We start from the raw sequence: 15648 nt of genomic DNA on the forward strand, positions 1-15648 counted from the left end.
CACTTCCTCTTCTTTCATTCGAGCGACTTGCTGTCTCATTTCACTTATTCCCTTCTCTACTTCTTTGAAGGTTTCTATAACATGCCCAAATTGCTGGCTATGTTGTTCTAGTTGATCCTTTTGGGCCTGTTGTTGCTCGACCCACCCTTCTGCCTTCCCTTGTTTCTTAGCTAATTCTTCACACCATGACCTTACTTCCCCAACACTTTGTTTTACTCCCTGTTGTTGGGCTTGACTTTCTGCTATTTGGATTTCCACCTGGCTTATTTGCAAGTTCATCTGTGCCAACAGTTTTCTGAAATTTTCTGATTCCTGTTGGCATTGTGCTAAAATTTCCCCTCCCAACTTCTCCCCGGACTCTTCAGGAGGCCTCTTTAAAGCGAGGGGGATTAGCATCAGCCTGCCACTTCAACTCCAGCTCCAACTTCTGTTTTGTTGCACCTAGTTCTCCCCTAAGGGCCAGCATCTCTGCCCGTAGCACGGCTAGGGTCCCTTCCACAGGATCTTCTTGTCCCCCACCCAAGGGTTTAGATGTTAACGGGGTCTCCTGCGAGTTATCTCCTGATGACCCAAATCCTTCCTGTCCTCTTTTTGTGTCTGGAAGCCGCCCCCGTTGTTTCAACCTGGCGTGCCAAATTCGTTCGCACACCATTTGGGCGATGCGGTCTCCGGGCTGGACATTATATTCAGTATCCCTTTGGTTGACCAACAAGACCGCTAAATTCCCTCTAAAATCAGGGTCGATTACTCCCGCGGCCACATCCACGGAGTGCTTCAGTGCTAATCCTGACCGAGGGGCTATCCTTAAATAGGAACTTGTTGGGGGTGACACTTGGATATCTGTCTTTACCAAGGCCCTGCCTCTAGCTGGGATGGTTTGAGCTTGGGCAGCATAGAGATCATACCCCGCTGCCCTAGCATAAGCTTGGGTCGGTGTTAAGGCTTTATCAGAGAGAGGGGCCCAACGAATAGTGGGACACCATCCCTCTGGACTTGGCCCTTTAAATTGACGCCACCTCCCTGCAGGGGTAGGCCTTTTCCCTTTCACCTTATCTCCCAACACCCACTTTCCCCTTTTCCCTGGGTTTTCAATTCCTTTTGGGATCTTTGCCCGAGTCTGGTTTAGCCAGTCCCTTCCCAGTATTAAGGGGTATGGGGTAGAGTTCACAACCGCTATCTGAATGCGTGTCCTTTCCCCTTTATGTTTTATTGTAACGGGCCAGAGTGGATACTCTCTGGACTCTCCATGAATATAGGTAATAGGGACCTTGTCCACCTTACTCCCTGCGCTCTGGGCTTTTCCCAGCTGGATCCATAGCCGACACGAGGCTACCGATTGTTCGGCCCCCGTGTCGACTAGGGCGGAAACCTCCCTCCCTGCTACAGAAACTACCACTCGGTATTCATTGGGGATATTAATGTTTGTCCCTTGGATCACTACCAAATCCTTTCTCTCCCGACAAAACCTCTGGGTATGACCTGATTTCCCACACCGATAGCATCGTAGACCTTCCTTGTGCGAGGTCTCCTTGGGCTTGAGATACCCAGTGGTTTTGTAAGGTTGGCCTTGAGGTTTCACTGCTTTCCCCTTCTCCCAGCTCTGGGAAGAGGTAGCTTTCTCTTCCCCCACCATGTCCTGGGCGTCTAAGTACGCCTCAGCCACTTCCAGAACTTGAGCCAGGTTCTTACAGCCCTGTCTCCGGACCCAGCCCCGTAAGTTTCTCGGGACCGACTCCAGAAACTGCTCTTTAACTATTTCTAAAAACAGAGCTCTGGGGTCTCCTAAACATGAGTGTAACCACCTCTCTGCCAACTTAGATAGTTTCTGTACTAAAGCTTTGGGCCTTTCTTTATCTTGCATTACTGTGGCCCTAAATTTCTGTCTGTAATGCTCCGGGGTAAAACCTAAATATTCTAGAATATGGGTTTTAACTGCCGGATAGTTATTGGCCACTTCTGGGTTCAACGTTTGAAACGCTGCCAGAGTTTCCCCGGCAAGGCATGGCAAAAGTCTGACCGCCCACTGTCCCTGTGGCCAACCCGCTGCGGTAGCTACCCTTTCAAATGCACTTAAAAACTCATCTGGTGCATCTGCAGGTGTTATCTTGCATAAATTCATGACTGAAAGAGGATTAGCTCCTACCGCTGTTTGTTGTACATAGCTCAGTGCAGGATCCCCGCCTGTAGTCGGTGCGTGTTGTTGCAATAGTTGGGTCAGTGCCTTTGTCTGCTCGCCCATTGCTATGACAATCTCGTCATGTTGTCTCCTCGAGTGCTCTTGAGACCGATACCAGAGGTCTTGATTGGCTTTTAGGACGGCCTGCAGGTCTTCACTCTGCTTTTGCCTCTCCGCAGCGAGGAATGCCATCAGCTGCTGTTGATCCATCGTTGCTGAATCTGGAACGTAAACAGACAAGAAAAGAACCCCAAGTGTGGTACTTTAAACAACCTGACCCCCCTTCCCTTGAAGGAAATGTCAGCCACTCAAGCTAGGGTTACTTTTAGTCTGAGCCTTTGGTCTTAGGCCTCCTTGGCCTCCAGTCGTTCTCTCGGCTTGGCCTCCGGTCTGCACCCCACGGACTCTGGTCCTTGCTGTCCACCTTCCGGCTCCGGATCCTCCGCAAACCTCAGCTTCCAGCAGGTCCGGTCCGGTCAGGTCAGGTCCCTCTGGATCTGATTCCTGGTTCCTCCGCTGCACTGCTCCTGGCTGATGGCCCGGCTGCTTCTCCAGGCACACGAGTCCTCCTTGCAATCACCGACAAAAAGAGTCCAAGAACAGTTACTGGAACCAACAAGCTCAAAAAAAAACCAACCCAAAACGTTGTTTTTTTTTTTTTTTTTCCAATAAAAAAAATATTCTCAAATGTCACCAGCAGGAGGCGCTATATCCCACTCCTGATACCACTTGTCGCACACCCGGTACTGGCTGGTCAGAATGGCTACCGGGTGCTGCGCACAAATATAGTCCTGGACGTGCCTTCACGAATTGAAAGGCCCTGCTGGTGGTCACAAAGTCAGTAAACACAAAAATCAGGATACATAAGTTCTTCAAAAATAATAGTGCTTTATTTAACCACAGCGTTGTAGTCAACCATATAGTCACTGTGATAAAGTCCAAATCAAACAGGTAAAATAAACAAAACACGGCTCAGAAGGTTCAGCTCTTAAATTAGCCTAAATCTTTCTTCAGGGTAAGTCTTTATCAAGTATACCAAGTTTTCAACACTCAGAGCAGAGCAATAATTGGTAGTCCTTGTTACTGGTAATAAAAGTCAATTTGTTTTAGCAAGCACACTGTGTTAGCCTGAGATCACAACAGGCTTCCCCTTGCAAACCAGGCAAGCTGGCGGGGGTGGGGAGTTGTTGAATCCACTTAAACAAACTTGCCAGAAAATGGCCCCTCAATCCCAACCCAGGATCTTTGTGGATTCAGACCCCACAACTCCCACTAAGAACACATCTTAGGTAAACTTCTCCTTATCATAAAAGGAAAAACAAAGTCCCAAAAACATAGTCCACAATCTTTCAGCATACAGGAAGATTCCTTTGCAGTGAGCCTTACAAAAATGCTCACACATACAGACACAGTTAGCACAAGTCCCAGGTGCCTCAAAACACTATGCAGTTTTGAAGGAAAAAACAACAAGGAAAAACTTAACTTTCCTCCATGCAGATGTCTTCAGGCTCCCAGGTAACATCCATAGCTTCTTCAGGTTGTAGGCAATCAGGCAGGTTAGGCTGGTGGAAATCATCCAGGTCTTTCATTTCTATTTCATTCTCTTGTTGAGTCCCGGGAACAGCACCTGGCCACGAGTCTCCTTCCAAGGTTGGATCCAGACTGAATCTTCCCAGCCTGGTCTGCTGCTTTTGACCTGACCTGAGAAAGCCACGCCCTAACCTGAATGGGGAATGGGCTGGCTTTTGCTGAGACTTCTGTTGCTGCTCAGTTAGCTTCAGCAGCTGAGGGCTAGTCTGATTAAGAGCCTGACCATTAGAGTGCTTTTTACTTAGAGCTGCTTTAGGCATAGGGAAGTTATGAAATAGAGAATGACACGGGGAAAAAATCTGTTTCCGTCACCGCCCCGTCCCCGGCCCACCATCCTCTGCACCGCCCCGTCACCGCCATTCCATTCACCGCCCCGTCACCGTCACTGCCATCCCTTTCACCGCCCCGTCACCGCCACTGCCATCCCATTCACCGCCCCGTCACCGTCCCCGCAGCATCCATATAAGCCTTAGTACTCTAATATTTAGCGTATTCCATTCTTATAAATCAAAGTTCCTGCTGCTGAACTAGAGAAAGAGATGTTCAGCTGGCAGGGCTTTGTTTATAAATTTTTATTAACACAACTAATATACCACCATAATGTTTCCGACAGAGGACAAGTATGCAATAAATGCATTTTGCTGTTTCAATGCCAGTGCTCAGCAGAACAACAGACAGCAATATGGACATTCACCTTATGTAGTACTTTTTTAAGGTTCACGGAAGTTTCGCCCCCCACATTTCGCCCCCAGCAATTCGCCCCTCACATTTCGCCCCCGCACATTTCGCCCCCCGGATGTTTCGCCCCCACACATTTCGCCCCCACACATTTCGCCCCCCGGATGTTTCGCCCCCACACATTTCGCCCACACACATTTCGCCCCCACATTTCGCCCCCCCACATTTCGCCCCCACATTTCGCCCCCACACATTTCGCCCCCGTCTCGGAGCGCAAATCCTTACCTCGGAGCGCAAATCAGTCCAGCTACTGTTGTGAGCGCGAGAGAAGCCAAGGGGGATCGAGGCTTCTGGAGAGATGCAATCAACTGCAGCATTAGACAGCTGTATTAGAGAAGGGTGGGATGTGTGTGCTGAACACGGCTACTTTCCCCTCCCCCCATACACGCCAGTGATTATCCAAGCAGGAGCACCTGGCCAAAGCGAGACAGCGTCCCGCGAGAGCTGTGCGCGAGCGAAGCCTAGGGGGGGTAGGTCAGTCCAGCTACTGTTGTGAGCGCGAGAGAAGCCAAGGGGGGGTAGGGAGTCGAAGTCTGGGGATGAAGGGGGATCGCGCACTTGGGCCAGAGCGAGACAGCGGAAAGGGAACATGAGCTGTGCGCGAGCGAAGCCAAGGGGGGGTAGGGAGTCGAAGCTACAACAGTAGCTGGACTGACCTACCCCCCCTTGGCTTCGCCCCGATCCCCCTTCATCCCTTTCCGCTGTCTCGCTCTGGCCTTGGGCCCGATCCCCCTTCATCCCCAGGCTTCGACTCCCTACCCCCCCTTGGCTTCGCTCGCGCACAGCTCATGTTCCCTTTCGGCCCAAGCCCCGATCCCCCTTCATCCCTTTCCGCTGTCTCGCTCTGGCCTTGGGCCCGATCCCCCTTCATCCCCAGGCTTCGCCTCCCTACCCCCCCTTGGCTTCGCTCGCGCACAGCTCATGTTCCCTTTCGGCCCAAGCCCCGATCCCCCTTCATCCCCAGGCTTCGACTCCCTACCCCCCCTTGGCTTCGCTCGCGCACAGCTCATGTTCCCTTTCGGCCCAAGCCCCGATCCCCCTTCATCCCCAGGCTTCGACTCCCTACCCCCCCTTGGCTTCGCTCGCGCACAGCTCATGTTCCCTTTCGGCCCAAGCCCCGATCCCCCTTCATCCCTTTCCGCTGTCTCGCTCTGGCCTTGGGCCCGATCCCCCTTCATCCCCAGGCTTCGACTCCCTACCCCCCCTTGGCTTCGCTCGCGCACAGCTCATGTTCCCTTTCGGCCCAAGCCCCGATCCCCCTTCATCCCTTTCCGCTGTCTCGCTCTGGCCTTCGACTCCCTCCCCCCCTTGGCTTCGCTCGCGCACAGCTCTCGCGGGACGCTGTCTCGCTTTGGCCAAGCCTCGATCCCCCTTGGCTTCTCTCGCGCTCACAACTCCCTCCCCCCCTTGGCTTCGCTCGCGCACAGCTCTCGCGGGACGCTGTCTCGCTTTGGCCAAGCCTCGATCCCCCTTGGCTTCTCTCGCGCTCACAACAGTAGCTGGACTGATTTGCGCTCCGAGGTAAGGATTTGCGCTCCGAGACGGGGGCGAAATGTGTGGGGGCGAAATGTGGGGGCGAAATGTGTGGGGGCGAAATGTGTGGGGGCGAAATGTGTGGGGGCGAAATGTGTGGGGGCGAAATGTGTGGGGGCGAAATGTGTCTGGGGGCGAAATGTGGGGGGCGAAATGTGAGGGGCGAATTGAGGGGGGCGAACCTTCCGGATCCCCTTTTTTAATATATAAAAATAGGCAAAATTAGTTGCTGTTTTATCATTATATTTTCTTGCCATTATAGTATTCTTCATTGATCATTTTTCTTTTAAAATTCAAAACAAATTCAACCTATCTTGTGTCCCAGCATGAATTCATGTTTCACTCAATTGGCTGTTTCAAGGGAATTAACCCTCCAACTTCCATTTGCAAAAATACCCAATGTTGTTCCTTCTATGAGCAATATTTAAATTATGAGGAACAATATTGGGTATTTTTGCTGAATTGTGTGACACCATTTGGGCTGAACATGAAGATTGAAAATGCCTGGTTAGCCCTGGACAGATGATTTGAACAGCCAGCCAGGAGCCTGTCCTGGCCATTTAAATCATTTTGAATATCTAGTCCAATGATAACAGAATTAGGGTGATTATAGAAACATAGAACTTTGTTGATCACTAAAAACAGTGGAGACTAAGGGTCTATCAAGCTCAGCATCCTGTCTTTGACACTGGCCAGTCTTGGTCTTTGGAACTGCCCATTGTGTCAGAAGCAATAGGGATTAAGTGACTTGCCCAGGGTCACAAGGAGTGTAGTGTAGCTCTAACCACTGGATTTAGAAGTTGGCTTCTTTTGGGATCTTTAACTCATCATCGCTAGGACTCGAATCTGAGTCCGTGGCACCTAACATAGAATGGAATTAGTATGGCAAAGTAATGAAGAATGGTCCAGCAGCCCCCACCCTCCCTCCACCTCACCTTATATTCGTTCCGAGTTTGCCGGCTTCCTTTTTCCCTAGCCGCACGCGTTCAAAAAGCCGTGCATTTAGCCAGCTCCCTCCCTCCACCTCACCTTAAATTTTGAGTTTTCCGGCTTCCTTTTTTCCGAGCCACATGTGTTCAAAAATCCGTGCACGCGCGGCTGCGCGAGTCAATCAAACTTCTCCTCTCCTGCAACTTCCTGTTTCCGGTTGCGTCAGAGGAGAAGATTGATTGACTCGCGCAGCCGCACGTGCAAGGGTTTTTGAACACGTGCGGCTCGGAAAAAAGGAAGCCGGAAAACTCGAAATTTAAGGTGAGGTGGAGGGAGGGAGCTGGCTAAATGCTACGGGCGGGCGGGCGGTGGCTGCGGGGACCGCGCGATCCTTGATACCTCACTGCGGAGACAAGACCATTCACCGCCCCGCGGGCGGTGAATGGCCTTGTCCCCGTCGCCGCAGCGACTGCTAGTTTTCTTCCCCGTTTTCAGCGGGTGACCTGCGGCTAAAATGCGGTGGCCGCGGGTAAACCGCCACCGTGTCATTCTCTATTATGAAACTCATCCTGCTTCCCCTCCCCCCAGGGCTTCTGCTCTTGGGCATTCTCATAATGAATAGAGCCTGGCTCTCTACTGCTGGGATTACTGCCATATTGATCAGCCCTCCTACATTTTAGGGGTTTTTGTGTTTTACCTGGCACAAACCTCCCTTCAGTACCGGGTTTGTGACAATATGAAGACTAAAGAAGCATTTTTTTACCAAGAAGTTGAGGTGGTCATTGAAGGAGAGAGCAGCCTTATGGGGCAAAGACCTGGAAAAACTAATTATTCACCAACTTTTCGTTCGCTTCTATTGGGCATGGCCTTAACTAACACTTATGCTTGTATCTAACTAGAGTTACCCAGAACCATACGAAAAGCAGGCGTTTTGTAGAAAAAACTCCACACAATACTGCACCATCATGTCCTGTACTGTCCATTCCATTAACGTACCACAGCTATCGCCCCCTACAGTCCACGAGCCACTGTTCAGACTTAGGGAGTTGTTCAAAATTCTAACAAAACTGACAGACTGCAAAGCAACAACTGTATCAAATGTAGCTCTCCCCACCCCATACTTTGAGAATAAGATAGAGAATATATTTAAACTATTTGATAATATAGCAAATAATCAACTAGAGAATACTATTTCTGAAAGTAATTCATTAGCCATATCAGTGGACAGAACATGGACAGTGTTTAATACTGTCAACACAGCAGAGGTATCACCATCAGCTGAGCCAATTTCAAGGATTCCTGCCACCTCAGCTGATGGGGATTCTTCCTGCCAGGATCATCTGAACTGGCAGGAAGATTCCTCTCTCCCTCCCTCACAAGCACCAATCCCCCCAGTCCCTTCTACAGAGAGTTCCCTGCTCCACACCCCTCACCTCCAACATCCCCTGACAACTCCCCCGACATCCCCACACACTCCTGACATCCCCCCCACACACACACCTTTGGTCCAAAAATCAGCAAGAGGGATGCCCCCTCCCTCCTGCCACCAGGTCCGCTGAATCCTGACACCCCATCCCAAACTGAAGCATCCCCAAACCCATAGCACTCCACCCCAATATCCCCAAACCCCTGACACCCCACTGTGCCCCACCCTAAAAAAAAGGGCTGGCATCTGTCGTGAAGATCTCCCATGTGAATATGCACAGAAGCATTCACCAGGATAGGGACCGTGACTCCAGCCACCAGTCTAGGCTGTGCAGAACTGTCTTTGTCCAAGGCAGCGTTAAGTCCAGCGTATCTGACTACAGGGACCACCAGGAGAGCAGCAACTGAAGATAATGCTGTTGGAGCTGGCCTGTCCTTTATTGCCAGAATCTAATGCCTGAGCTTTGCTTTGCACGCTTCCAGAAGAAAGACACTGTTCTGATATGTATTGAATAGTATTCCGAGGTATTCCAAAGACAGTGTCAGAGCCAAGTGATTCTTTCTGAAGTTTATCACTCAGCCTAGGCTCTACAGAAGCTGGCTCACTAAGGCCATTGCTGCTTTTCCCTCTGTCTCAGGTAAGACTGCACCTATATCCCCGCTTTGAAGGTGGGTGGTGCTGTAGCTAGTCCAAACAAAAGAGCAGAGAACTGGGAGATGATGTTCTAGAACAAAGAACCTCATGAACTTTCTGTGAGCTGGGATGATGGGAATATGCACATAAGCCTCCGGCAGATCTAGAGAGGCAAGGAATTCTCCTGGTGCCACCGATTCAATGACTTACTAGACTGTTTCTGTTTGGAAGCAGAGGATCTTGAGAGTTGCATTGACTGATCCAGGATCGGTCTCCAGTCATCTCTTTTGGGCATGATAAAAGTATATTGAATATCTTCCCAAGCCCCATTCGCCTTCCAATACAGCCTCTATGGCTCCTAGATCACTGAGCCTCTGTACTGTTGCCAGAATTCTGGCTGCTTTGTCTGGCTTTCCTGTAGGAGAATTTACAAAGAAATCCAGAAGGGGATCCTGAATGATGTCCAGCACCCAGCGGTCTGAAGAGATCCACATTCATCTAGCCTCCCCCTCAGCCAAGGAAGGGGGGGGGCTACAGGCCTGGCATCCTTGCTGCTTTTGGGGGGCTGCAGTGGAGCAGGATCCAGACACTTGGGGGTGCCTGGCACTCCTGAACTTCTGTCTTGGGCCTTGGAATGTTCTCTGGGAAACCAACGCTCCCAAGTACTGTCAAAAATGCCTGGAGTCATGAAAATTTCTCTGACTGGACCCTGAAGGGGCCTTTGGTAAACTGTCTGGTAAGGACTTTGGCTTACGATCTGACACACAGGTCATCAGATTGCTGAGACCCTTGCATTAGAGCAATTGCTCTTTAAAGGATAGCTTGCTAAACATCACCTTAGAAGCTGAATTTCCTGCCATGGGTGCAGACCTCTGCTGAGAGTCTGTATCTTCTTGCAGCCAGAGATGTCTTGGGGGAACTGAAAGCCTCTGCAGCACCACTTACAAGAGAAAAAAAACAAAGAAAGTAAATGCAAGCAGCACAGATATGCTCCTACAGCTTTGCTGTAGAGAGTAAGTCTGGGGAAATCCAGCCAAGCTCAGAGTGAGAACCATACCATACAGTTTCTTATACCCTGCAGATTTTCAACTAGGATTCATCACAGTTTACAATTAAGATGATGAGCAGTTCATGGGCTACATTAGGAGTTTAGGAGACATGAGCAGATATGCAACATGCAAATCACATAGAGAAGAGATGAGTCTTTAACTTTCTTCTGAAGCTGTAGTAATCAGTGATTTGACGTAGCAATAAAGGTAGATTATTACATACTTTGGGGCCTTGAAATTCCAAGGTAGACTTGAATATCTTTTTCCTTTGTACATGTAGGGGAGATGGGAAATTCAGTTTATAGCACTACACACACCTTGAGTTTTTGAACCAAGCAAATTTTAAAGTTATTTGTTTTTTCACAGGCAGCTAGTGTAGTACTCTAAACAGCGGACTGGACTTACCAAATTTTCCAACTCGGAAGATTAGTCTGGCAGCCGTGTTCTGAAGCAGATGCAACCTTTTATGCTCCTATTCAGTGATGTTATTGTATAGTGGGTTACAGTAATCCAAGTACAGAAGAACAGCCTGCTCGACTGTTCTAAAGCTGGACTGGCTGAGAGCAAATCATATTGCTCTCAGTTGTCTAAGCTTGAAGAATTTTTTTTTACCAGAGTGTCAAACTGGTCTTTGAAGGTTAATTGAGAGTTCAGAATGATGCCTAGGACTTTTGAGGCGTTCACAATCTTGAGCTTCTCACCTGTAGGCAATATCAGGTCTGTATCTGGTAGCAGACTAAAATCGTCAAACCATAAAACTTTAGTCTTGAGTTTATTAAGTTTGAGGAAAATTTTTATGTCCATATACTCAGATCTTTGATCGTCCTTGTAAGGTGTAGGGATTTGTCAAAGGACTCCTTGGTTGGGCAAGAAGGAAGATCTCATCTGCGTAAGAGAATATGTGGATCAAAGAAAAGGCAAATTTCCTCCACCAAAGCCCTCAGGTTTACATTGAACAGGGAAAGAGACAACTGAGAGCTCTGTGAACACCAAAGAGCACTTTCCAGCTGTGGGACCTCGCATTTCCCTTCCTTACTTCATATGTTCTAAGTTTCAGGAATTCTGCGAACGATTTTAATACAGATCCATGCAGATCTAGTTCACTCAGCTTGAATAGTAGAAGAGAGTGGTCTATTGCAGTGTTCTTCAACCACTGGTCCGTGGACCGGTGCCGGTTCGCAGAAATTTTTTGCCGGTCCACAGGGCCGGCACCTCCATCAGGCACAAGAGATTGTTCTGCAGCCACCGGTCTTCAGTACGATCAATTCGGCATTTTCGGGTAGGCTCCCTGAGTGCTGCAGTGCACAAAGCCATGGGAAAAGGCTCCTACCCGTGGCCTGTGCCGGACCTGGAAGCCTTCTCTCTGATGTCGCAACAGGGCCCACTATTGGGAGTGGTCTGCCTGATCATTGGGCTCTTTAGGCTGGAGATCAGGCCGGATGTAGGTGGGCAGGTCTTCTCCCAGTGGCATCGGCAGCCAGTAGATGGAGGTGCGGGTGCTCCAACGGGGTAAGCAAGGACACAATGGGAGGCCTTCCAACTTACCCTGCTAGCTTTGGATGCTGAAATTCTTTTTCTTGCCAGGCCCTTTAGGCTGGAAATTGTGCCGGATGTAGGTGGGCGGGTCTTCTCCTGGCAGCAGTGGTAACCAGCCATCAGATGGAGGTGCGAGTGCTCTGGCATGGTAAGGAGAGACACAATGGAAAGCCTTTCTCCTTACCCTGCTGGCTTTGGATGCTGAAATTCTTGCCCTTGCCAGACTCTTTAGGCTGGAGATCAGGCTGGATGAAGGTCTTCTCCTGGAGATCAGGTCGGATGAAGGTCTTCTCCTGACAACATTGGCGGCTAGCAGATGGAGGTGCAGGTGCTCCAGCGGAGTAAGGAGGGACACGTTGGAAGACCTTCCTCCTTACCCTTAATTGCAATCCTTCAGCTCAAACACAGGGATGTTAATGGTTTCTGCTCCATGACACTTGAAACAACCTGTAATGGTACTGAAGACTTTCTCACAAACTGCCATATGCTTGGGTTTATAGTCCCTGGTACCCTTTGGAGTTTTGAGAATAAACTTATGTTTCCCTTCATCGGACTGAAATTGAGCTTTCACTTCAACCTCCTCCACAACCCCACTACCTGACGCCATCTGGGAGTTAAGAACATAAGAATTGCCACACTGGGACAGATCGAAGGTCCATCAAGCCTAGTATACAAAAGTGGCCAACCTAGGTCCCAAGTGCCTAGCTAGATCTCAAGTAGTAAAACAGGTTTTATGCTGATTATCTTAGGAATAAGCAGTGGATTTCCCCAAGCCATTTCAATAATGGCCTAAGGACTTCTCTTTTACGAAATTATCCAAATCTTTTTAACATCCCGCTAAGCTAATTTCACCACATTCTGCAGCAATTAGTTTCAATGAGAGGAAAAGTAGCAGAAGAATAAGTAAATTAGACTCTACAGATTTTGCAGTAATGTAATGTAATGTAATTTATTTCTTATATACCGCTACATCCGTTAGGTTCTAAGCGGTTTACAGAAAATATACATTAAGATTAGAAATAGGAAAGGTACTTGAAAAATTCCCTTACTGTCCCGAAGGCTCACAATCTAACTAAAGTACCTGGAGGGTAATAGAGAAGTGAAAAGTAGAGTTAGAGGAAAAATAAAAATAAAATAAACATTTTAACAAGACAGCATTGATCTAAATACTTTGGGAGGTAGAAGAGAGGAGAGAAAGGAATAGAAGCAGAAGGGGGAGACGTTGAACAGTAGAATTCTGGAGAAATTTAAATGATAGAAATAGAACAAAACAAAGACAAAATGCAAAACAATAGATAAGATTAAAGATAAATCATAAGCTGGAAAGAAAAATAAAATAAAACTTTTTAAAAAGTAAAAGAGGTTAAATACCCACTGGTCAAGACTAATATTCCTGTTGCATTAGAACAAGTTTTTTTCTTTGAGTAAATACTAAGGGCTCCTTTTACTAAGCTATGCTAGTGGTTTTAGCACGCGCTACATTTCCACACGCGCTGGACACTAAAGCCATCTTTGAGCTGGCGTTAGTTCTAGCTGCATAGCACGGGGTTAGCGCGCCCTAATATTTTGCATGCGCTAAAAATGCTACTGCAGCTTAGTACAAGGAGCCCTAAGTGAAACTTGTTTTAAAAACAACAAAGTTCAATCTTCTACCTCTCCTTTTCTATCTTCATCAACAAATATGTAAGGAAATTCCCACTATAATTATTTTCTTCCACTGACCTTTTTCGCAGTAAATTTGAGTTCCTTTGCTGATAGGTACAGAATGGGTGCAATAAACTCACAGCTTACATCCACCTTCATAATCACTTCCTTTACAGAGCTTCTCCCTATGATTGCATGGCAAATCAATATTTCTTTCACCACCTGCAACAAAAACATGTATAGAAACATTTATTTTTGAAAGCATGGCTTCAAAGATACCAAGTCACATACATTAGGAGTGTGACAGAAGCATTAGGCTGCTCTCGTGTACCAAGCAACATTCATCACAAGCATTCAGGACTGCCCCCACAGTTCAGCATCTCTACCTTTCTCTTTTTCTCCTCTATCCCCTGTTCATGGTCTGGACAGTTCTCCCTCAATTCCCTTCTCCTCACCTCTGATACAATATTCCTCCTTCTCTCTTCCACTCCTCTCCCTCTACTCCCTTTCCTCAACTCACAATCTGAGATACTACTACTACTACTATTTATCATTTCTATTGCATTGAAAAGCATATGCAGTGCTGTACAATCAACACGCAATAGACGGTCCTTGGACAGATAGAACATATAAAGGTTGGGAAGTTTCTTGTAGAGAGGATAGGATGGACATAGGTAATTTTATAGTGAGTGGAACTTAGGAGTTGAAGGCAGCATCTCCCTTTTTCAAACCCCTCCCCAAGTCTACCTTAATTTTTTCTTATTACTTCCTTGATACTTTTTTTATAAAAAAATTTTTTTTATTCATTTCTTACTTCTATGTGATACCTTCAGCAAGCCCCAGAGCCTTACCTCTGGCATAATTTCCAGGTTTTTAATGGGGTGGGGCACATCAGAGAGGGAAGGTTCTGAGGCTGGCTGCAGGAAGAGTATGTGGATTTTTATTGCTGCTGTGACTTCCAGAAGTAAAGAAAAGTTTTAAGGTAAACCAGGGAGGTTGAAAGAAAGGAGGAGATACTGAATACATATGGTGGGGAGAAAAGAGGGGAGTAGATGGGAACAAATGCTGAATCCAGGGGCAGAGGGGAAGGGAAAGAGAGACATGATGGACAATGAAAAGGAGGGAGGGATGAGTGAGTACAGAGTGGCAATTGGGAAGTACATAAAAGATTGGAAATAGAAAGCTGGGGAAGGAATGTGATGGGGAAATGGGAGAGTTTAGGGTGAGAAAAGGAGATAGAAAATTGATAGGTAAGTAAAAAGAAGGAAAGAGAGGACTGGAGGGTGAGAAAAGTTTAATTTTGAAAAGAACAGAGGAACAGAAAAGAAAGATCTTAAAGTGAAAGCAATATTTCAGGGACAGATGAAGGAGAGATAAAAAAATAGCAAGTGGACAGCAGCCACTAGAAAAAGGATTAGTAGAAGATGGACAGGAAAGCAGAAAAGAAAACAAGGTAAAACACTATTGAAAAATAAACTGTCCAAACAACAAAGGTACAATAAGTGTTTTAAAGACAGAGCCAACCCTGAAGTAAATGAAATGGTAATTATAAAAGCCAATTTCTAAACTGTCTTATGCAACTCCTGGGACTTAATGATGAGCCATGGATTATGTACTTGAACTTATAACTATGTATTTGTAACTATGATCTAACAATATTAACAACTGTATGGATCTACCTGTACTAGCAACTTTATTGAATGTCCGTGTTAAACTGTCCATTGTAACTTCCTGGGTAACTGAACCAACCTCTTGTAATCCGACCTTGAACTTAATAGGTAAAGGCGGAATAGAAAAGGAGATTATGTACTTACCCTGGTAAGCTCTTTTCCAGTAGATAGGTGAGACATTCTAGACTATAGGGGTTATTTCACACTACTCGCATAAGCTGCAGAAGAAATCCATTTCAGATTTTTCACTTTGCCTCTAGTGTACTTCACAGGCTAGTTTAGCGCCCTCTAGCAGTCAGTACTCAAGAATAGAAAGGCACACACATCTGTGAAGTAGAGGCACCTGTAGAGGCTAAAGCATTGTTCTGCTCAAACAACTAAACAGTACCATTAACTACCAACAGAGGTGTTGTGGTATGCAGCCTAAGCCTGCTAGGTCTGCCCCAGAGCAGTACACAGTTCAAGAGCAGACACTACACAAACAGCCCCATTTAAACCCCAAACTGACAAGTTGGATGACTTTCCTTCTTTGACCTATAGAGGGAGCGGAAGAGTAGAGGTGCAGGTTTCCCATCCCCCAAACAGCCCTAGGTTAGTTCCTAGGAAATCCTTTTCACCTGAGGGTTTGGGGCGTGGCTTCAGACTGTTAACCCAGAGAGCTGAGCTGTTCGAGAGGCAGAAGCAGAGACAGAAACAGAAGGAGAAGGAGCAGCTAGAGGACGA

At 47.4% G+C, this 15648-nt stretch overlaps 1 protein-coding gene across 8 annotated transcripts in view; it reads right to left on the minus strand.

Annotated features, from left to right (window-relative positions):
• Positions 1 to 15648, minus strand: part of HYDIN (HYDIN axonemal central pair apparatus protein) — a 1718235-nt gene that overhangs the window by 1222836 nt on the left and 479751 nt on the right. For all 8 annotated transcript variants that reach the window (XM_033943280.1, XM_033943278.1, XM_033943277.1 and 5 more), the window contains one exon: positions 13334 to 13477. In XM_033943280.1, coding sequence (XP_033799171.1) covers positions 13334 to 13477 — 144 coding nt within the window. The remainder of the gene's footprint in view (positions 1 to 13333; positions 13478 to 15648) is intronic.

The sequence above is a fragment of the Geotrypetes seraphini genome, chromosome 4 (genome assembly GCF_902459505.1).
Source record: "Geotrypetes seraphini chromosome 4, aGeoSer1.1, whole genome shotgun sequence".
NCBI lineage: Eukaryota > Metazoa > Chordata > Amphibia > Gymnophiona > Dermophiidae > Geotrypetes > Geotrypetes seraphini.